This window comes from Aristolochia californica, unplaced genomic scaffold (genome assembly GCF_029961685.1).
Source record: "Aristolochia californica isolate CCGP_79_NKW_82.1479 unplaced genomic scaffold, dmAriCali1.0.hap1 SCAF_14, whole genome shotgun sequence".
Lineage (NCBI taxonomy): Eukaryota > Viridiplantae > Streptophyta > Magnoliopsida > Piperales > Aristolochiaceae > Aristolochia > Aristolochia californica.
Genome location: NW_027181815.1, coordinates 24,415,234 through 24,438,332, shown reverse-complemented (window position 1 = coordinate 24,438,332; position 23,099 = coordinate 24,415,234). Strand labels below are relative to the sequence as shown.

The window sequence follows — 23,099 nt, the reverse complement described above, 5'->3', positions numbered from 1 at the left end:
AGTTGATTTAGCTGTTTCCAACTAAAATAGAAAATAAAAAACTCATTATAGCCAAAGGACATTATAACAATCAAGTGACTTTTAACCAGCATCTCATTCCTCTCAACCATCGACTATACTAAAATCCCATTCTAGGGAGGCATGGCTGAAAAAAATCATATAATTTGACTTACCAAAAGGATTAAAAAAACAAAACACAATATTGAAATTGGGATCCAGATTTTATGTTATGTTTTATTCCTTACATAGGAAGGAAATGAAATTTTGCAGAGCGAGTAGAAAAGAGTAACCAATAAAGGAGATGAAACCACAGACTCAGTCCTTGGTTTGTATTAGACTGATTGAAAGCCTTCAACATATATAAAACCGAACAAAAATGGTGGAAAAAAAAATTGGACCTTTAAGAGTCACAAGTGCTACACAGATATAGAAATGATTGAAGAACTAAAGGTACATAAATTGAATAGAGAATTCATTTGCCAAGCAACTTACGTAAAGAATGAAGTTACAGAGCAAGAAATGGAGATTGTAAGAGAATAGACTGTCCGTTACTTGGATTAATGATGACAATGAACTTCTGGTCGTTGACAAAATGCATCATTTTTACCAGAGTTGACGCTACAGCTACTGTTTTCATCCAGAGACACCCTGAAACAGGGCCCTCCACTACCACCAGACTTCCCATTTACACTCTCCTTGGAGGAGGCCCCACCATACTCATCTTTTACATTTTCTACACATATTACACTGTTCAAACAACTTCTGATATAGTTGTTGTTGTTATTACCCTTGAAGCCCCGACCCCTTCGTCTGACCCATGGAGGCAACCGATTTCCCCAATTGTTGTTCCACTTCTGCTGTTTGAAATACCTTCTTCCTAGACCCTCACCAGAAGACCATCGTACTCTTTCATTTCCATCTAAATTGTTCACGCCAGTAGGGAGAACATCTGATGAGGCCATCAAGCAGCATCCTTGAGGTCCCTGAATTTCTTCTCCAAAACCAGTCGCTTCAGGTGGATAAGGTGGAAGTGGAGGAAAAGGATGGAAGGGCACACTAGGTGCAACTTCCCACTGATCACCCCCTTCTGTTTTGGTGATCCCAAACTCTTGCACTAGGGTCCATGGAATTCCATAAGACACAGGCAAGTGTGCAAGGTATCTTGGCTGTGGTTGCCCCACAGTTGAAGTAGGGCAAGCAGCTGATGATATATTTGAGGAATCAATCGCAGAAGATGAAAATCCAGGGGGAGCATCTGGACCATCTCCTACATGGTCAGATATTGTCTCTGCCTTGACAGAACATACCTGCTTTTGCACTTCCTCAGAGATTGCAGCTTGCTGCAGGCTTATTTCTCTTTCACGGTGCAGACTTGGGTCAACAACTTGAGCATCAATAGGCTCTAGGGGTTGAGCCAGATTAGTTTCTTCTGGCTGGTCCCACCGACTTTTGCGTTTACGAATCCTCTTTGTTCCATTTGATATATTGCTAACTGTTACAGGACACAGTTCTTGTGGGGTACTGACATTATGTGCAGAAGAGGTATTTTCTGATTGGCTGGTACTATTCACAGTAGGGCCATGATTTGTTTGACCAATACATTGAATTGCATCAGAAGGTCTTGTATCCTGATCATGCCAACGCTTATGTGATACATGAAAGTGATTGTGGGGGGCCAACTTGCTCTCATCTCTGTCAGAGTAAACTTTCCTAATGGTTCGAGGAAACCATCTGTCTCGGAAGTTTCGTGCTATTTGATGGACCTGCAGGAAGACCAAAAAAATTCAAATAAAAAACTTTCAGGGGTTAGTAACGAGAGGCATAGGGCTCATAGCTGTCACCATCTTAAGACTATTCAACAAATCATCAAAAGGATATTCTTTCTAAAAAACCAAAATTGAAACTCAGCATCTTAGAGTGAAGAAGAAAAGGATTAGGTTGCTAAAAGCGTATAAGGTACTGCTGAAGGACAGATATTGACCTTTGGTAGGTTAGTATTTATTCACTTATGTCATAAATTGAAAACAAGGAGGTTCAATGCCAGTGAGATTAATGAGGTTTTTCAGAAGATTTCAAGGTAGGATGCGGAAACTTAACAAGAATACCCAGAAGAAATGCCAAAGCTGAAAGAGCAAAGCAGCAACAGGAAAGAAAAAAGTATATGCTTTCCACATGCTCATTAAAAATAAATTGCAGAGAGAGTTGGCAGGCAAAAAGCCTCTTCTTAGAAGCTGGTCAGCACAATTTAATTGGAAACCATTCAAAAAAGTATGACAGCTGGATTTCTACATTGAAACTTTTTAATGAATTGTTGGATTTGTAGAAGTACAACAGCTAAATAAATTAATAAAAAAAAATAAAAAAAAGGTTAAGCTACATGTAAAAAGACTTTGAAATCTTAATCAACAGAGGAAAAGATAAAAGAAGCTCCTCATTTGGGTGCTCCCAAGCAAATCTCGGTAAACTTCAGCAGTAACAGACAAAATAAGAAAACAAAAAGAGAATTCTTGCTGCTCAACCTCTCACTCATCTGTATATCCCCCAAATTAAATATTGTATACTGCTCCATTTTACTTTCATAATTAAATATAAACTACATTTCTTTCCATTTTACGTATATCCCTAATGACACCTGATTGTATAACAATCCCCAGCATAAAATTTTCTAAATTAAATACACCCAAAAAAATAGCAGCACCACCAAAAGTCTCATTCTCTTTCTAAACCATGCTCATACATATGCCAAGTGCAATAGAAAATAAAAAGGCATTTACATCCTGAAGAAAAGAGACGACTTTGAAACATAGGTCCAATAGATGACCGAAAGTATGGAAAGCAGAAAAGCTAAAAACAAAGAAGGCACGATGTGTAAACAGTACCTGTATGTCATTGTGTCTTGTGAGTACTATTATCGACTCTTTGAAACTGCAGAAGTAGACAGTACCAGAAACTATGAGAAAGTTCAGATTAAAAATCAAATAAGCAGAAAAACATCTGATTTTCAGTATCACCTGAATTTTGGGAACAAAAGACTCTTTAAAGGAGATTGATAAAGTTCAGTAGGGTTTTTCTATTCAATGTAAAATAGGGACTTGAAACTGTCAAATGTGTATTCAATTGCTATTTCATTCAATTTTTGAAGTGCATTGTTGGTAGCACAGTTCTAACATAAAAGTATTTTTCTTTTTGAACGTTGATTGCGTATGCAAACACCCCTTTAATCCAGTGAAACTTGAAACCAAGACCTCAGACTAGAAATTCCCGAGTGGCCATTGAACCAAAGGCCCAAGTCAACATAATGTTATGTAGTAATAAAGTAGTAGAACAATCTGAACAGCAAATCAACTAAGTGTTGCCTTAGTTGCCATACAACGCTCATATTTTGCTCACTTGTCCTCTAGTTACTGTTATTTCAGAGATGTAACATAAATGAAAAATACAAGTATTAAATTAGACCATTTTGGGAAAAGGAAATATTTTTAAACTGAAAAAAACCCAACAAAAGAATATTCCTCTCTATACATGCAGTCCAAGCCAATATGTATTGCACTCTTTTATTAAACATTCACACCTTTTACTAAAAAAAAAAACTAGGGCATTCAAAATTTAGCCACTGCCCATGCATTGCATAGTGAATGCAAGATAGAATGAAACTAGATCAAGACAACGGAAAAATACGATCAAAAGGATCAACTTATGATACCAAGATGTACCCAAGAACAGCTAACAGGTATTGTGGTTGATCCATTGGAGAAAGAATCCTTTTGTTTACAGTCACATCTCCAGCCAAACGAAAGAAAGAAGCATGATTAAAGCACAAATAAGGGCAAACAGAAATGCTACCAACTCTCCTTGTGGCAGACTTGTTAAAAGGAAAGAGATATAACCATTTCTCAAAACCTGAAGCCTGCCTCCAACTAGTCTCACAGCTCCAAAGTTTGAGAAACTCATTGATAAAATGACAATGTGCAGATCCATGGAGTTGCACCCTGCTGTGCAGGGATACAGCTGAAAATGGCAGTTTTTACACGAATAAAATTTGCAGCTTCAACATATAACCAGCCAGTGTTTGGAGCCTTAATATGTGATAATTAGTATTATTCTAGATGGTCATTAGATGGTGCTCCTGCTCCACATTCCCACCCTAGCATCACTGGCAGCTATTTCTTGATATAATGAATATTGTCTTCTCTATCCCTTGTTCCTGGTCTCATGTACTTAGATCAGCCAATGCTGATTCCTGTGCAAAATTGGGTCCCTCCCTTCAATCTCTTGTTGTAAGGGGAAGTCTCCCTTGATGTACTTCTTTTCTTCTTGAAATAAAATTATCACTATTTAAAAAAAAATGTTATTCTAGCCATAGTAAGTAGAGTTAGGTTAGGATATAATGGCCCCTGCATGGGCTCAGTTTTGAGATGATAGCATAGTAAGCCTCTACAAGGGCATGGGAGTGAGAATGGTTAAGTGAATCTTTATTAAGGAGAGGTTACGTGTTAAATAGCAGGTATGGAAGATTCTTACATGACTCTCACAATAAGAAGTCTCATAGAGCCAAAATTAATATGATGGAGTCTTACAAGAGTTTCACAGGAGGTCTCATAGAAAAATCTCAATTAAAGATGTTTTAATTATGTTAATCTTCTTTTTTTCTCAAAAAAAAAATATATTAATCTTCTATTTATGTTCATTTGTTCTAGAAATTATCTTTTAGTATTTCACTGTTTGTAACTGGGACAAGGGTAGTTTAATAGTAATTGGACTTTAGTTGTTTCCTCTATTATAAATAGAGGCTCATTGTACTCAAATTACGACAAGTCAGTGAAGTACTCCTCTTTTCTAGAAATTCAACATGGTATCAGAGTATGTTCTGTGAGTTGACTTGGACAACTCATAAAGATGATGTAATCATTTTCTGATTTATCGTCTCTAGTAGTTTAGGTTCATATTCTATCTTTTTTCTTGCTTTCCTGTCCCAGTACCCATTGTTTTCCTGGCATTTGTACCTCCATATTAAACTTTTCATATAGGAAATTATATATTGACGAAAAAATCTTAATCTATTTTCCAATACAAAAATAATTTTGGTCATTGGAGTTTTCTAAAAAGAGAAATCAATATTTGAATCAACAAATGTCAGACTACGAGAGAGGTTCAAATAGCATTTTTTTTTAAATGATGCTACTTTTTATTAAGACAAAAGCTCAAAAGAACATATTACAAAGGAGGGAATCTTTCCCATACAATGAGAGATTGCTGGGAAGTTCAGAATTTTGCCAATTTATCAGCCAAAGAGTTGGCTGATCTAGGATTGAGATTCCAATTACAATGTGTAGAAGATACAATGTCAGCAATACTATCAGTGATTGGCCAGTGGCGCCAAGGGGGGAGGTTGTCCTTGGAACACCAACTAATAACCGTCTTCGAGTCGCCTTCAATGATTAAGTTGCCATAGAGACGATCCCCGAAGATTTGGAGGCCTAACAACAGAGCACTAATTTCAACAGTATTAGAATCAGCAATGCCCACCGGTCCAACATAGAAAGAATAGGGTCACCATTGTGACCTCTGAACACACCACCTACTACTGGTCCAGAACATCCAATAGCACTACCATCAAAATTTAGTTTTATGTAGTTGCAAGGGGAAGGATCCCAGATAGCCATACTCGGAACTCTACTGGGGCCAGACATATGAGCGATCAAATTCCAATTTTCCCAAAGGGAAGGCCCCGATAGAGTGGCAAAATCCTTATTTGTATGAAGCCAACTCGAGATGAGGCCAACGACATGAGAAGCCGTGTTGTCTGGGGTACTAGTTTTGGAGTTAAATATTTGGTTATTCCGTTCGAGCCAAATACACCATGGAACATGCGCAGGACAGGCCGGAAGAATTAACTTGCCCAGCTAAGGAAGAAGAATCCCTCAAACCATCTCAAAGGTGCCAAAGGAGTCTTGATGTAGCCCTAGTTGGAGCCCAATTTTCTGAAAGATCTTCATCCAAACTTGCCACGAAAATCTACAGTGTAGGAGGACATGCTGGATTGTCTCTTCTCACTCACTGCAAAGGGGACAAGAAAGATCAGGGGCAGTGAAGCCTCTTCTATGAAGGTTGTCAGAAGTATGAATCTGTTATCTGATGGCTGACCACACGAAAATTTTGATTTTGCTTTGCGCTGAGAGTTTCCAAGCCAGATTCGCCTTGTGCTCATGAGTACTGTATTCTTGCTTTCTGATATGAGAGTAAACCGAAGATACAGTGAATCGGCCATTATTACTGGGCTTCCAAATCAAAGGTTCATATAGCAATAAAACTTCAACTTTCGAGGTGTTTTATACGATCAAGAACCAGACTTATATATAGGAATTATATGTCAAAAGAAAACTTTGTAAGTTTATTTTCTTACCTATTAAACCATTTCTAAATTGGAGTTTTCTAGAGGGAGATATCAATATTGGAAGACTCAATGGCCATGTTGGCCAAAGAAGAAAGAGTATTCAGCTCGGCCAGATTACAAAATCCGAAATCTATCAGATTCTTTCTCTCAAGAGAAGTATATTTTATGAAGAAATATTATACTTGAATGAAAAGTATCAAAGTCTAGTTTCAATAGTTGAAGGAGACTTCCATAGTGATTAGTTGGACGAAATTTCAAAGCCTCCCTAGAGATTCAAATATATTCACGAGGAAATTCTGGATTTTGTAAGCCTTATGTTGTTTCAAGGCAGCACACTGCAAGCGCTGCAAATCCCAAGGCTAATACATTGGCTAAAAAGGGTGTGTGTCATCCATCTCTTGTATTGGGAGCATCCTTCCCCTCATAGGCAAGTGGGCCTTTATTGTTTCGTTCTTTTCCTCAAGTCAAGAAAAGCCTACACTATTTCAATAAAAACAAATTAAATATTCTTTTTTCAATAAAAACAAGCAATATGATGAAAAGGGAAGACAAAAAGCATAAAAGCACGAAAGTCATAATTGAGAAACAAGGCTATAAGTAGTAGATGACATTTCACCGACCTTTCCATTCCAGCACATGGAGGAGTTATATTTACGTGTTCAAAGGTAAGAATTTCCTTCACGCCTAAATACTCTATCACCTGTAAGAAAAGAAATATGTTGATATTAAAGAAACCTGTTTTGAACGCAATCTAAATATTCACAAATTAAATGTTTGTTAAAGAATAGTCCCACATGGATTAGTGAGTACAAAGATCTTGAGTTTATTAGTTGGGAAAGGGTTTCCTAAGTTGGCTAGTCATTTTGGGATGGGTCTTGGACCCAACTTAACATGGTATCAGAGTAGGTACTCATATGTGGGCCTACACCTAAACTATCCATTTGTAGAGCCACAAAAAAGGGCCTACACCTAAATTATCCACTTGTAGAGCCACAAAAGAGGGCCTACACATGAGGAGGAGTGTTAAAGAATAGTCTCACATGGATTAGTGAGTACAAAGATCTTTATTAGTTGGGAAAGGGGTTTCCTAAATTGGCTAGTCATTTTGGGATGGGCCTTGGACCCAACTTAACAATGTTATTTCTGTATCAATGAAGTAGATCAGCATCTATTCTATATGGGAACTAACATGGATAGTAAACAGAATGCAAAGATGATATAAGACAAAATATAGTAATAATAGTCCAAAAAAATGTGTTCATAGAAGCAACTTTGTTTAATATATTACATCTACATTTTCCTACACTGGTAAATCATGTGAAATATGGGAACTTTCTTCTCAAGTGTAAGTACGAAGGATAAAGTTCACCTTAAGCAGTTTACGTATTATGGGAATTTTGTTAAAATTCCTTCGGTTCTGCTTCATTATGTTGTGCAGCATTTGCAATCCTACAACAAGAAATGAAGCAATCACTATATTTTATGGCATATAGTGCAAACAATTCACTGAAAAATGAGAAACAACTAAAGAGCATAAGAAGCAACAAATTCAGCTGCAACATACCATTCTTGTTGATTATATCGACCAGAACACTTCTTGATTTTGTTTTCAATAATGCATCAAGAACGATAGAAAGGTCCCTTGTGCTGTTCCAACATGGGAAAAATATATTAAAAGTAAAGAAAAATAAATATACAACAACAAGCCAGCATAATATGCCAGAGCTAGAAGTTGAAAAAAAAAAAGGAATAATTGCATGAGAATTTTTTTAATTTAATTGTGAGAGATTTTAATTTTGAAAATTCCATTGTCTGCAGAAGAGTGAACAACAAATTAACAATCAATCTTTACACCAACGAAACATAAAGACCATCTTTTGGTATGGTGATTTATAATGTGTGTGAAACAAGCACCTAGGTTTGTTGCTAACAGAGACATGAGAAAGGCATGCAAATTGAAAAAGATAATTTATTGACGGAAGCAAAGTCCTAGAGCATGGTCCGAAGTTAGCAAAGTAGTTATGGACTTTGCGATCAAGAGAAGCCACGCTGATCACTCTGTGTTTGTGATCAACAGAGATATTGGCACAGTAATACTAATTGTGTCTGTGGATGATATCGTGCCGGCATAGTAATACTGATTGGATATGCGGATAATACAATGACTCACGATTTATGGCAATAACACAGAATTAAGGATATTAAGAACAATCTAAACAACTCCATGTCCAACAACTATCTGCCTCTAGCATGTACACTCATGCCCTGGGGGAAACTGAAGCCCATAATTTTGAGCAACAATCTAAAGATACCAGTAGAAAAAATAAAGGAAAAGAAGCCATCAAATCATGTTCATAATGGAGTAAAGAAAAATTCAAAGAAGAATTCCTGCTTTCTTCCAGAAGTGATTCAAAACCAAAAGGACCAATTTGATGATGGAACTTGGGAGAAAATGTTGGATTTTGCTGAAGAGTTATTTGGATTTAACATTGATTAGACTAATTTGGAGTTTTTGGCTAATAAAGTGGGATGTAGAGCAGCTCTTCCAAGTATTTATTTGGGGTTTACCTCTTTTTCATGGAAGGGTGGATAAAACTCTTTGAAATCCCATTATTGAGAAGTTACAATCTCATTTATCTAACAGGAAAGGAAGATTGATATCAAAAGAGGGAAGATTAGTCCTAATCTGATCCTGTTTATCTGGTATTCCTATATATTTTCTTTCATTCCTTCACTGTCCAGTTAGTGTGGGGAAAAAGATCGAGCAAATTATGCAATCATTCCTTTAGAAAGGAAATTCCAATGGATTTAAACATCATTTGGTGAATGCCTTGGAATTCGAAAAATATCAGCAATGAATAAGGCTTTTTTTTTTAGAGAATGGTGTGAATGTATTTACTGAGAGAAAATATACATACCTTACTGTACAAAGCCTTCCTTCACAACAAGATGTTGAAGGAAAACACCTAATTTAGCCTGATTATCTGCTAAGTGATTAGCAGATTTAGGAATATAATTCCAACTACATTGCCATTGAGAAATTAAATTAAATATATCCTCAAAAAGATCCTAGTGCCACCAAGGAGATTTGCAAGACTTCTTGCACCAATTGATGACAACTTTTGAATCGCCTTCGACATAAAGAGGACCTACCATCTGTTGATGAAAAAGATTTAATCCATTAAATAAACCAGATTGCTCGGCAATTGTTGAGTCCGATTCATCAATTGGCCCGGAAAAAGAGAGGAGAAGGTTTTCTTTTCGTCATGGATAACCCCTCCATATCCTGCAGGGCCAGGACAACCCAAAGCGCCTCCATCGAAATTTAATTTGAAATGGCCAACTGGAGGAGGAGACCAAGTATTCATAGCCGGAGGGCGGGGAAGGTGAGACATTGCCGCGACAAGTTGCCAATTTCCTCGTAAGTTTACTCCTTTGAGATTTTTAAATTCATTTCGCATAAGAATGTAGGAGGTAACTTGCCCAACAATCCTGTTGCTTAGAATATTTTATGAAAGAAATTTTCTATTGAACTTCCTGTTATTCCTTTCTTTCCATAGGGCCCAAACGATGTGACCAACGCAGTATGAGATTAATAACTTTCCGAGCTTTGGGAGGTGGGCATTTATGACCGTGTGAATAGTAGATGTAAGATTTTGAGAGGGACATTATTGCAGACCAATTTTGCTGATGAGTCCAGTCTAAACAGAGTGAGCATAATTACAATGCAACAAAATATGGTCCGCAGTTTCTGGGGTGGTCCGGCAAAACGGGCATAGGGGATCCAAAACAAGTGTTCCCCGACGCATTAACGAATCAGATGTCAGGATTTTGTTCTGGCATGTTGTCCAGATGAAAAACTTTGCTCTCGGAGGCACGAGTAAGGACCACGCAATGGCAGATGGATGACAAGATTGAGTAGAGGGGGGAGAGAGAAGAGAGTTATAGGCAATTGAAGTAGAAAACGCACCTTTGGGACATGGAGTCCATATCAGTGTGCCTGGAGCATTTCTAATACGAACCGTCGATAATCTCGTGACAAGATTGGTAGCTTCAAGGGTTTCATCATCCATCAGTGCTCTTCGGAGGTTTAAATTCCACTCACCAAAATTTTGCCCGACTGTAGATATAGTCACCTCTTTGTTTCTGGCAAGGGAGAAAATTTGACCGTGGCTAGTATTGAAACTACTTGGCCCCACCCACCAATCTATCCAAAATTTTGTCTGCTTGCCGGATCCAATGTAACACTTGACAGCGTTTTTGAAAGCAGGCAACAAATATGCTATCTTTTTCCACACAGGAGATAAGTTGTTATACCTTCCTCCTTTTGTCCACCATCCAAAAAAAATTTCTGCTTTTGCCGCCACTATGTTCCGCCAAATCAATGACGGGTGCATATTAAATTTCCAGATCCACTTCATAAGCAAAGCAGAATTTGTTGTTGCAGTGTTCCGAATCCCAAGACCACCCACAACAAGAGGTTTACAAACATCAACCCATTTCACTAGGCAGTATTTTCTTTCCCCATTTTGCCCACCCCATAAAAATCTTCTTTTTAAGAACTCAATTCTATTTCTGACAGAAGCAGGTCAACGGTACAGAGACAGAAAATAAGACGGTATACCATGAAAACAAGACTTAATAAAAGTAAGTTTACCGGCTTTGCACAAAAATTTCCCTCTCCAGGAAGCTAGTCTACCTTCAAGAAGCTCAATGATTGGGTGCCAAGCAGATTTTGAAGTTAAGACAAGGGAAAAAGGAAGTCCCAAATACGTGCCTGGAGGGGAGGCAACTTTACAACCCAAATAATTAGCCGTGGAATTTAGAACTGAAGGATCAATATTGAAACCCAAAATAGATGATTTAGCCCAACTTACCTTTTGTCCAGAAGACAGCTCAAAAAGGTTGAGCAGAGCTTTCAAGTGGGAGATCTAACTCAAGGTACCTTCTCCGAAGAGAATAGTATCATCATCATACTGCAATAGTGGAATATCTTGGCTTGGGTCGTTAGAGACAGGATTAAGCCAACCCGTTCTTTTAGCAAACCGGACCATAGAGGCAAGATGTTCCCCGATGAGAGTGAAGAGGAAAGGGGATAGAGGGTCGCCTTGTTTGATTCCTCTTGTAGCTTTGAAGTAACCACAGGGCTTTCCATTTACTAGGACAGAATATGATGCAGTAGAGATACAACTTCTCATCCAAAATTTCCACCGAGTCCCAAAACCCATTCTATCTAAAAGGTAATCAATTAATTTCCAGTTTGCTCGATCAAAAACCTTTTCAAAGTCAATTTTTGGGACAAATCTGGGCTGATTTGATTTTTTGAAAGAGTCTAGGAGTTCATGGGCAACGATGGAGGAGTCCAAAATTTTCCTATCACAGATAAAAGCACTTTGGCAAGGACTTATGATTTTGGAGAGGTGGATCCTAAGACGTTTTGCAAGCAGACAGACAATGATTTTATAGTAACTAGTGGTGAGACTGATTGGTCTAAAGTCTTGTGGAGGTTAGAGGAGGATTTTTTTTTGGGATAAGAGCAATGAAAGAAGCCCCTACAGCCTTATGGGTGATGCCGACTTGGTGAAAATTTTGGACAAACGCATATACATATGATTTGATGGTATCCCAAAATTTGCAGTAAAACTCACCATTAAAACCATTCAGCCTAGGAGCTTTATCTTTCGAAAGCCCCCAGGCTATTGAATCTAATTCTTCTGTGCTTAAAGGCTTTTCCATATCAGATGCCTCTAACGAAGAGACTCGCAGATAGTCGAGTTGAGGCAGCTTTGGCCAATTAAAGTGCTCTTCAGAATACATCTCTGAGAAAAACTTCACAAGAATATTAGAGATGGAGGGGCTATCCGTAATCACTTGGTCTTCGTGACAGAGGGAAATGATACGGTTAACCCTCCTCCTGGTCGAGGCAATAGCATTGAAAAACTTCGTAGTTCCACCCCCTCGACCATCTACTGAATCTAGCACATTGTTTCCAGTGGACAGTTTTACAGCGAAGCAGATTTGAAAGTTCTGAATTTAATTGACTTCTAAGAAGTAAATCAAAGGGAGAGATAGACCTTTGCTCTTCGAGTAGGTCGAGCTCCGAGATGCGACGACGAACCGAGGCCTTATGAGAAGTAGTAGTAGCACGATGAGTAATGGACCATAAGCGAATCTTTGCCTTCAAGGCTTTTAATTTAAGGGGAAGCTCCCAGTCAGGGTTGGGATGATGCTCCAGCTCATGCCACCAGATCAGAAGGGAAGAATTCAAAACCTCCAGAAAGGTCCAGGAATTTCGAAACGGAAAGGAGAGCGCCCCCACGCAGGGGGGGGTGGGATTTAATTTGAATAGTGCAATGATTAGAACCGACTTTATTAAGGACTTGGCCAGATGTGTTTGGGAAAAGATGGAGCCATTCATTGTTAGCAAAAAAAGGGTCCAACTTGGAAAGGATTGGAGAGGATTGGGCATTTGACCAGGTATTATTTTTCCAGAGGGAAATTTCTGAAAGATCAAGACTACCAATGAGATCAGAGAAAGCTCTCATGGAAGTAGTTCTGGGCGCGGGAGGGCTTTTTTCTGAGTAGAGAAGAATGGAATTGAAATCACCGGCCGGAAGCCAAGGCAGATCCCAGAGATGGACTAGTTGGAATAATTCCTCCCAGAAAGTGGCTCGATCGATATGCCTAGTCGGACTGTACACACCAGCCAACGCCCACGAAGTGCCCAAAGAGTAATCGTGGAAGCGAATACCAATGGAGTTTTGGCCCAACTGGCAAAGAGTAGCGTCTATAGCTTTTGGGCCCCAGATGACAAGAATGTCATCTGAGTGCCCAATAGCATCGACCGTTGCCCACGCAGGGTCCAATCCATACCATAAATCACAAGCAGTAGAGTAATCAAAATTTTGCATCTTCGTTTCAACAAGAATTACAATTTTTGGCTTACACTCCAAAAGGGCTGCTTTGATGATGGCTCGCTTAGACTGTAAGCCGATTTCTCTGACATTCCATGACATGATGATCATTTAGAAACGGGTAGGTTGAGATCCTTCTCCTATTGGCGAGAAGCCTCGTGGTAGTAAGAGCTGAAAATCCACGCAAGTTGGGTTATTTCATTGTATTCTTTCGATGGAAGATCTAGGTCTTGTTCTTCCAGGAATTGGAGGAGAGCATCCTCAGGTTGGGGCTGGTGACCCGGGTATGAAGCAGGCATAAAGTCTGTTATTGGATGGGGGAGTTTAGGAGAGGAGGCAGGGGGAGAACTGATTTTTTGGGGGGAGGTGACTTTTGCTTTACCCCTCCTCTTTTGCCTACAGTAAGTGTAAGTGAAAGGGGTAACTAATGATCTTTTCTCTATTTCAGGTGCGGCTATTTTGGATAGGTGAGTGGAGGGAGGTTTGGCTTTAGAACTTGAAGCTTCCATGGTAGAGTTCAGTTTGAAGATTTGTAAAGGGATGGGGCAAAGAAAGGGGCTGGAAGTGATATTTATAGGCGTTGTGGGAGTGTTGGGGAGAGAAAGAGCGGAGTCCTAGGCGGATTTAGATTTGGATGAGTTGTCAGTGTGACAGGCACCTGTCCGGGTGAACGGGGTTTGAATGGGAGGTTTTTGAGAGATTTTATGGATAGTCGTAGTTCTTGGGGGGATATCATTCTACAGCAGATTTCCCATCCTGATTTGGGACATGAGGCAGCCGTCGAAAAAAAGCATTGAGGCAGTTTTGGGAAGTGGGAAGGATTTTTCTGGTGTATATTCGATGGTTGGTGAGAAGAGGGTGGTCTTGGGTGGGGCTCGAGGAAGGGTTGGGGACTGACATGTGATTGGACACGAAACCGTCAAATGGATGTTTCTAGTCAAGGTATCAGGGGTGGGTTTCGAGGTATATAAACCCCGGGCAGAAAAGGTGGTTGATGGAGGGGGAGTTTTGGGGGAGGCTCGAGAAAAGGTAGGGGGCTGAGGCGTGTTGTTTGGGCTCGAGGGCGGCGGAGGCAAAAAGGCTGATGGGGTTTTACTTGAGGTTAGGTTTCGGGAGGCGAGCTGAGAAATGATAGGGGAGACTTGGTAGGGTACAAATGCGATTTTCGAGGTAGGTTGCCCTCGGGAAACGATGGTGCAGGATTTTGGGGAAGAGGCATAAACCGATGTTGATGGGTTTCTCGGGTGGTGGGCTTGGGACAGGGGCACAGGGAGAGGGGGTGATGTTGAAGGCAGTGATGGGATCGCTAGCTATGAATAAGGCTTTACTCACAAAACGGTGCTGGAGGCTGAATACATGTTCTGATCTTCCATGGATACCTTTTGTTAAATTGAAACTTGGCATCATAAGCAATTGCCAGTATGTGGCAGAATGCATTTCCAGCAGTATCAGTCGTCTTTCTTCCCTTTGGAGATATAAGAACTTTGCTTCTTTCTCCTCAAATATTTGTCTACATGCTGGTTCTGGTTCTTCTATAAAATTTTGGTGTGATCGTTAGCTATTTGAGTCTCCTATTAGCATCAAGTCTTTTCTGCCTAGCTTGTGATCAGAATGTGAAAATTTCAGATATTTTAGTGGAGGGTTCATCTGAAAAGGTAAATTGGAGACAGCGTATTTGGCACAATCTAAACGATATTAAAGCTTTGGAGATTAGTGAGCTTATTCATAAGCTGGACAGCATATATCTTTTTTTTAAATGAAAAGTACGGAGAGATGTGCATGGATGGAAGTGCTGATGGTCAAATCATTGATGTACCAGGTATGCCTTGAGTGGACCAAGGAAGGCGTAGGGGAGTTCATGAGAATCGAACTAGCGATCTCTGATCCTAATTTGAGAATCATACCACTAGACCAAACGCCCATTGTGTTGGACAGGATATATCTTAAAACCTCTAAGCCGGATAAGCTTATATGTTCTGAATCTGATGGGGAGTTCATTGTATCTTCTTGCCACAATCTTCTTGCTTCTAATGCGTCCTCCATTAATCTTGCTGCTACTGAATGGAAAATCACTGGTCCTCCTAATGTTCAATTTTTCTCATTGTCTTACATGGAAAGATTCTCATCTGTGACAATCTGATTCGCCATGGATCAAACATTGAAAATCCTCTTAGTGTGTATGCGGAATGGAGGAGAAATCTAACAGCCATTTACTTCTTCATTGCAAATTTTATTGGCAAATTTGCAACAGCTTTTTCAGTTTATTCAAAATTTTCTGGATGTTTTCCCTCCTTTACAGAATTCATATCAAGCTGTTATGGGACTCATTACCTGCCATTCGTAGAATTATGCTACATGCATGCGTTGTTCTAATCTCTTGGCACACATGGACTGAGAGTAACTATAGGCTCTTTCACCAAATTTCTACTTCATGGATGCAACTAGTGAAACTGATTTCGTCCAAGATCATTCAATGGTGAAATTGTTGGACTTATTTAGTGACAATCCTGCTCAATTGCTAAGAAGTAATTAGGTTGCAGTAGCTATAAATCCTGCTAAGCATGTTGAATGGTCTTCTCTGGATCCATTTATCACAAAACTCAATTTTGATGGATCATCTATTTAGTGACATTCCTGTTCAATTGCTAAAAAGTAATTGGCATGCAGTAGCTAATCTTCACTCAATAAATCCTCCTAAGCATGTTGAACAGTCTTCTCTAGATCCATATATCATAAAACTCAATTTTGATAGATCATCTGTTGATAATCCAGGACCTACAGGTATTGGAGGCATTTTTAAAATTCAATGGGTGATATCTTAGCATCCTTCTCGGGTCCTATTGGCATTGCAGACTCTACATTAACTGAACTTCTTGCTCTTCATCAAGGTCTTAAAAATTTTCAAGAAAAGTTTCAGGGGTTGCGTCATATTGAAGTAGATTCTAGAAGTGTGATCTGCTGGTGTGATGGAAAGAAGCTTCCTCCTTCGCATCTTTGGCACTATTTTATGAGATTCAAGATCTCTCTTTTTGTGTATGTAAATGGAGTCATATTTCCATATCAGCTAATAGTTTAGCAGATTCTTTTGCTAAAGAGGGGGTCTCCCTTCAATCTCTTATTGTTAGAGATTCCCTTCATAGATGTTGTTTGTTTTTGCCTTTTGGCTTATAAAATTGAATATATTTTCCAAAAAAAAAAAAAAAAAAAAACAAAGAACTCTAAACAAGCACTTTCAATATTAGCACTTTTAAACTCTAAGCACTTTCAAACTACGAACCTGTGTTTTTAGGCATATAGGTTGTCATTGCTCATACTGCAATATGGGTGAAGTCATTGGTAACAAAATTTGGGCTTTCTATCAATATAAAGCCAATGGGATGGAGTGCATCAACTAAGCTGCAATTTTTATAGCCAAGAATCTTGTATCATATGAGGAGACCAAGCATATCAAAATTAAAAATTAATTCAATTGGGAAGAGAGGGAAGATTGCTACACAATATGTAAAATCTAAAGGTTAACTTAGTGACTTTTTTTTTCAAAGCTAGGAATAAGAAAGAAATCAATTTTTTTTAACAAAGTAGGATTGTTTGGTATAAATGCTCCAGCTTGAGGAAGAGTGTCAAGTTGTATGTAATGAGTCTCAGGGGTAAAATTGTCCTTGTGGCTGGTTGAATTCTCTGTGTAAGATTACTTTGTGATGGCTGAGAAAGGTCTTTAAAAGAAGCCGATATTAGTCATTGTATCTAATATCTTTAAGTGAAGCAATAAATAGAGAGAGGGATCGACCAAAACCCCTTATCACAGTTGACACAATCAGTCTGAACCTGTCTTCTTCTTACTTCTCTTCTATTTCTCAATTAGAGCTTAATTTAAATCAATAAATTAAAAATACTCATATTGAAGAAGTATGAACAGAGGGTACAAAGCATAAAACAAATCCAGCCAATTATTTACTGCAACCAATTTGTCATTGTTTTCTTCTTAATTTTATTTTAGTATGTTGCCTTCCTATCCATCTTACTCTTGTTCCTCAAGGAAAATTCAGCTGAAATTAACATCAAGATGAACACAGAAAAAAGCACACAGCAAATAATACTTGACTGCTCTCAGTTAAAGAATATTGCTCTCATTATTATTTTTTTGAAATGAATATTGCTCTTATTATATAACTCAAATTCTTTCCAAACACTCTCAAGAAGACCAAACATCCAGGAAAAAAGTCTTTTTCAAGCATTTTGCACTGCTGTCCAGAAAAAGGCCCAAGTGACATACTTGCCAGGGCATCTAACTGAAGTAAAAGCAAAAACTAATTCTCCCAATAAAATCCACTATATACTGAAAAGAGATCAACCAAAACCTTTGAGATGTCTCGCCTTTGATGTTATCTCCAGAAGCAGCTGTAACAAATAATAGCTTCAAATAGCCTTTGGTGGCATCCTGTTCCATAGAAATAAGGTGCACAACATGACAAAAGTTAAACAGACGGTTTTTATTCCCTTTCAACTAAAGAAGGCAATGAGAAAAAACAGTGATGTTAGATATTAGTATCTGCAAGTATGCAACACAGTCAAATTAGGTATTTTTATTTAGCATAAAGAAAAACAGATAGATTAATATTATAATGGTGCCTAGAGGACCAACGACCAACATGATGAAAAGGTAAATACTTAGTATTTGTAAGTACACCACATGACTCTAAATAGGTCTTCTTCTTTAGTATATAAAAAGATAGCAAGATTAAAACTCATAACAATTTCTAGAGAACCAGTGACCAACATGGTGGAAAGACAAATGGTTAAAGAACATCTTCCTGCACTCCAGGGATAACACAAATCAGTAGAAATCATTAGAACAACAAGTTGTTCCAGAACACCACTACAGAGATGCGGTGCCCTCAAATAGTCCATTTCTGTAGTTTCTCCATAAAAATGAAGCCAAAAGAGACAGGCAGGAGAAAAACAAGAAAAAGATAAGGTAGGAAGCAAACATGGGAAAACAAAATATTAATAGCTGCATAGAAAACATTGCATTATACCCCACTGGGTCCGAATTGACATTGGAGTTATGTCTGACTTCCGACGCGTGGAGCACCCCACTGTCGAGAAGCCAGCTGGAGATATTACCGCACAGTCAGACAATGCATTGAAAGCAGCGCGTACTGGCTTCCCTCCTCCCCAGGAAGTGTGGTCCTCCCCTTTCAGCCCTATCATGAGCCGTGCTACTACCCCTCGGGTCTCCAAACTCGCTTGTCCCCTTGCCCGCCATGTTCACCCCTCCTATCTCCCGCCCCCAGGCAGGATAAAACCCTTCACCACATCCAACCTCCCCCAGAAATTAACCTTTCAGACCAACTCCTTGCCAATTCCCAGATACAGCCTACCGACACTCACCCCATCTTTACTCCAGAAAAAGCCATACCCCCACTATCCCCACATTTGGAGGACGCCACGTGTCCTTTGGATACCCCTTTCATTCCTTCAAATCCAGCATCCCCCAATGCTTTCACCCCAGAAATCACCCTCCCAAGCACGGACTCACCCCCCCCCCCCCCCTCCCCACCCCGACACCCTGCCCCCTTAATCTATCATTTGGACGCTGAGTTTGGGACTAGCGAGCATGCTCCTCAAGGCTGCCATCAAAATCCCCCCCAAATCCCATAGCTACATACCAGAGGAGGAATAGAGGGCAGCAGCGGCAATTGCTTCAAGGGGAGCCTAATGCTCAAGCTCGTTTTCCTCGAAATCCAGAGATGGGCCTTTTCGCTTTCCTGGAACCAGGAGAACTATCTCAGCAGTTCGTAGAGGCGCTTCAATCCGAGCAGCACAAGTACGACCCGAAAACCTGGGTGCAAATCGAGGAGCTAACAAGAGTGATGGAAACTGTCTTCACATGGCCTCTTCCTAGGGATAATCACCCTTCAGAAAAGTCGAAGAAAAAGCGAAATGATCAATGATTGTGCTCTTGTGGAATTTACGTGGAATTGGCTCATCGATGCGCCGTCCGTCTATTTGTAGCCTTCTCGCCTCTACTAAATCTAGCATTGTTGTGCTTCAAGAGACTAAGGTGGCGTCTCTTCCGCTTGGCTTCATTCGTGATATTTGGCCTCTGAAGGAGCCCAACTAGATCCCTGTGGATGTTGTTGGCACGGCGGGTTGCATTCTTCTCATCTGGGACACCAGCACTTTTGAGGTGAGGAGTCAAGTTGCGAGATAAGTGCTCAGAAAACATTTGGTGTCTCGTGGGGGTCTATGGGCCTACTAGGCATAACGAGAGACACCTCTTCTGGGACGACCTCCTGTTGGTTTGCCAGAGATGGTTTGTCCCTCTGTTACTCACTGGCAACTTCAATGTGACTTGATTCTGCCATGAAAAGTCCCCGCCATCTAGAAGGATCACTACCTCCATGAAGCTCTTTGTTGTATTCATTGGATGCTGGGAGCTCAATGAAATTGCTTTGTCCGGGAAGACCTTCACTTGGTCCAATGGTAGGTAACCCCTTGTGTTTTCAAAGCTTGACAGATTTCTCGCCAGTGAGGATTGGTTGTGGCTATATAATAATGTTACTGGCAAAGTGCTTAGCCGGGCAGTTTCTGATCAATGGCCGATCATGGTGGACACTCACTTAGGCAGCTGGGGCACCCCGCCATTCAGATTCAATAATGCATGGATCAATGACCCCTCATTTGATTCTTCGGTCTAGTCCTTTTGGAGGAGGATCGTTGCTGGCGGGCCAAGCGGGTGGTCCCTCCTGGAGAATCTCAAGCTTCTCAAGTGCCTTTTGCACTCCTGGGCCCTTGAGCGCCAATCCTACCATTCGCGACGAAAGCTTCCGCCCTTGCTTAGGTGGCTATCATTGACATTGACGACGAGTCTAGAAGTTTGACCTCTGCTGAATCAGCTCAACATTATGCTCTCAAGGGGAAGTTGCAAGCCTTCAATCATTGCGATCTAGTACATTGGAAGCAGTGAGTTCGGTTCAAATAGCTTTCAGAGGAAGATGCCAATACAAAAAAATTCACGTTGTTGCCATTGCCAGGAGAAGAGCTAATTGTATCACATCGCTCTGTGTCAATGGTGAGATTACCTCAGATAGAGCCCTTATTTCTAACAATCTGGTGAGCTTTTTTGTAGGTCTCTTTTATTTTTATTTTTTATAAAGATGTATTTCTATTCACAAGAGGAGGGAGCAGATCCCTGACAACAAGCTATAGTAGGGTAACTCCCTCTTGGCAAGCACATCTGCGGATGAATTTGCAGATCTCAGAATGTGAGACCAAATACATGATAAAATTGAGGTAATTTCTAGAATCTCCCGAATCATGTCCCAATGGTGTCATGGGGGAGGGGATGCACACTCACAACATCCAATAACTGCCTTCGAGTCCCCTTCGATATGAAGGGGACCGCTGCACTTGTCTCTAAAAATCTGGAGCCCGGTGAGGAAGCCATGAAGCTTAACTAACGTAGAATCAGATATTCCTAAAGGGCCGACATATGAGAAAAGTTGATTACCAAAATGATCCGAAATAACCCTTGTGAAACCAGAAATCCCGGGATTACCAAGAGAAGATCATCAAAGTTCAACTTATGGTAACCGGGTTCAGGAGGGATCCATTCCTACATAATCAGGACCTTTGTCCCAGAGTGCACCATTGCCAAATTACTCCAGTTTTCATAGATTGGGGTACCCACAAAGGAGGAGAAAGACTTCTTAGTCAGGAGCCAAGAAGAAATATGTCCCAGTCTACGACACGATCTGCTGATTCACTTTTTGCATCAAATCGTCTTCGATTGCATTCATTCCAAAGCCCCCATGGAATGAAACTAATACAAGCAGAGAGCATCACTTTTCCAAGGCCAGCAGGGGAGTACCAAGGAGTGACTTACTGAAAGAGATCAAATTTGCCGCCATGCAAAATTGCAACCCCAACATACTAAGAATGGAAGTCCATACTTTCCATGAGAAGATGCATTGTAGCAAAATGTGGCTTGTGGTTTAAGCTTCAGTGTTGCAAAAAGGGCACAGGGGCTCGATTGAGGGGTGACCTCTTCTTCTAAGCATATTTGCCGAGAGAATCTTGCTTTGATAGACACTCCACATGAAGAATTTTATCTTAGGAGGAGCACAAAGACACCATACGAAATAGATCTCATGCTCCCGGTGAAACGGATTTCAGCCATTAATGTATCCGTATGCAGATGATACATAGAAAGCACCTCTTTTGTCCGGCCCCCAAATGAGCTTATCAGCCACCGAAGGTCGAATTTTAATAGAGTTTACATGGTCCAACAAGCGGCAAGCCTCCAGATCCTCAGTATCTGAAAGACCCCTTCTGGGATGGAGGCTCATACCACCCCCCTCAAATACATTAGCCACTGATATGTCTGTACATGTAGAGAGGAGAAACAGACTTCTGAAGGCATTCTGTAGCGGCTCTTGCCCCATCCATGGATCATCCCAAAACTTGAGGGATCTGCCATTTCCAACATAGAATCTACCAGCAAAGGAAAATTTTGGAAGAAGTAGATATAATGCTCTCCAAATTGAAGATAGACCTCTCTCCGGTTACCTCCTGACATCCACCAATGAGTGTCGCCACCAAGCTTGACAAGAACCATTTCCTTCCAAAGATTTGAAGAGTGAGTATTGAGCTTCCATAACCATTTTAGGAGCAGTGCTTGGTTCATATCCTTGGATTTCCGAATCCCCAGGCCACCCATATTTTTTGGCAAACAGACATCATCCCATCTAACTAGATGATATTTAAAGGCATTACTCGATCCCCTCCATAGAAATCTTCGTTTGAGCTTATCCATAGTCTTACATATAGATTTAGGACAGGGCATAAAAGATAGTGCATAATTTGGAATACCTGCAATGTAAAACTTGAGGAGGATGAGCCTCCCAACCTTACTGAGTAAACGACCCTTCCAGGTTGCTAGCCGGGATTCAATTTTCTCAACCACCGGATTCCAAAGACTTTGGCAAATGTGGCCATTGAATAAAGGCAAGCCAAGATAGGTTGCTAGTAAGTGGCTTGTTGTACAACCAAATATATTTGCCATCTCTGCAAGGAGCTCAGGGCTGACATTGAAACACATGAGAGAGATCTTTTCCCAATTGACTTTCTGACCAAAGGCTAATTCGAAGAGACCCAAAACCGCTTTAATTTTTTTGGCACCATCAAAGTTACCGATTCCAAATATGATGGTATCATCTGCATACTGGAGGATGAGAATATTAAAGGCCCGTTGGGTACTAGTAGGAGGAAGTCACCCAAGATTGACCGCCGAGTAAAACATAGCAGAGAGGAATTTACCAACCAAATTGAATAAAAGCGAGGAAAGCGAATCACCCTGTCTGATTCTTCTAGTCCCTTTGAAATACCCACAAACTGTACCATTGAGGAGTAGAGAATAAGAGGCCGAACCCACAACTTCTGATCCAAAATCTCCATTTTTTGCTGAAACCCAATTTTTCCATTATCTCATCGAGCAGGATCCAATTGACTCTGTCGAATGCCTTTTCTAGATCAAGCTTCAGGGCAATTCTTGGATCCTTGTTACGATGGAAATAATCAATAAGTTCATGAGTTGCCATAGTGGAATCTAAAATTTCTCTTCCTTTGAGGAAAGAGCCTTGCCTTTTGTTGATGACAGTTAGGAGAAGAACTTTTAAACGGTGAGCCAAAATTCTGGCTATGATCTTGTAAGCACTTGTGACGAGACTGATTGGTTGGAAGTCCTCTGGCTTCTCAAAACTTGCTTTCTTCGGAACCAAGGCAATAAA

At 40.1% G+C, this 23,099-nt stretch overlaps 1 protein-coding gene across 1 annotated transcript in view; it reads right to left on the bottom strand.

The window, feature by feature from the left end:
* Window positions 1-355: 355 nt before the first annotated feature.
* The window catches only part of LOC137949730 (uncharacterized), a 56,781-nt gene continuing 34,037 nt past the window's right edge, over window positions 356-23,099 (bottom strand). The window contains exons 13-18 of the mRNA XM_068795890.1: window positions 17,667-17,746; window positions 7,959-8,041; window positions 7,764-7,843; window positions 7,015-7,094; window positions 2,880-2,925; window positions 356-1,763 (exon numbers count right to left, since the gene is read on the bottom strand). Of these exons, the coding sequence (XP_068651991.1) occupies window positions 558-1,763; window positions 2,880-2,925; window positions 7,015-7,094; window positions 7,764-7,843; window positions 7,959-8,041; window positions 17,667-17,746 (1,575 nt within the window). The 3' untranslated portion in view covers window positions 356-557. The remainder of the gene's footprint in view (window positions 1,764-2,879; window positions 2,926-7,014; window positions 7,095-7,763; window positions 7,844-7,958; window positions 8,042-17,666; window positions 17,747-23,099) is intronic.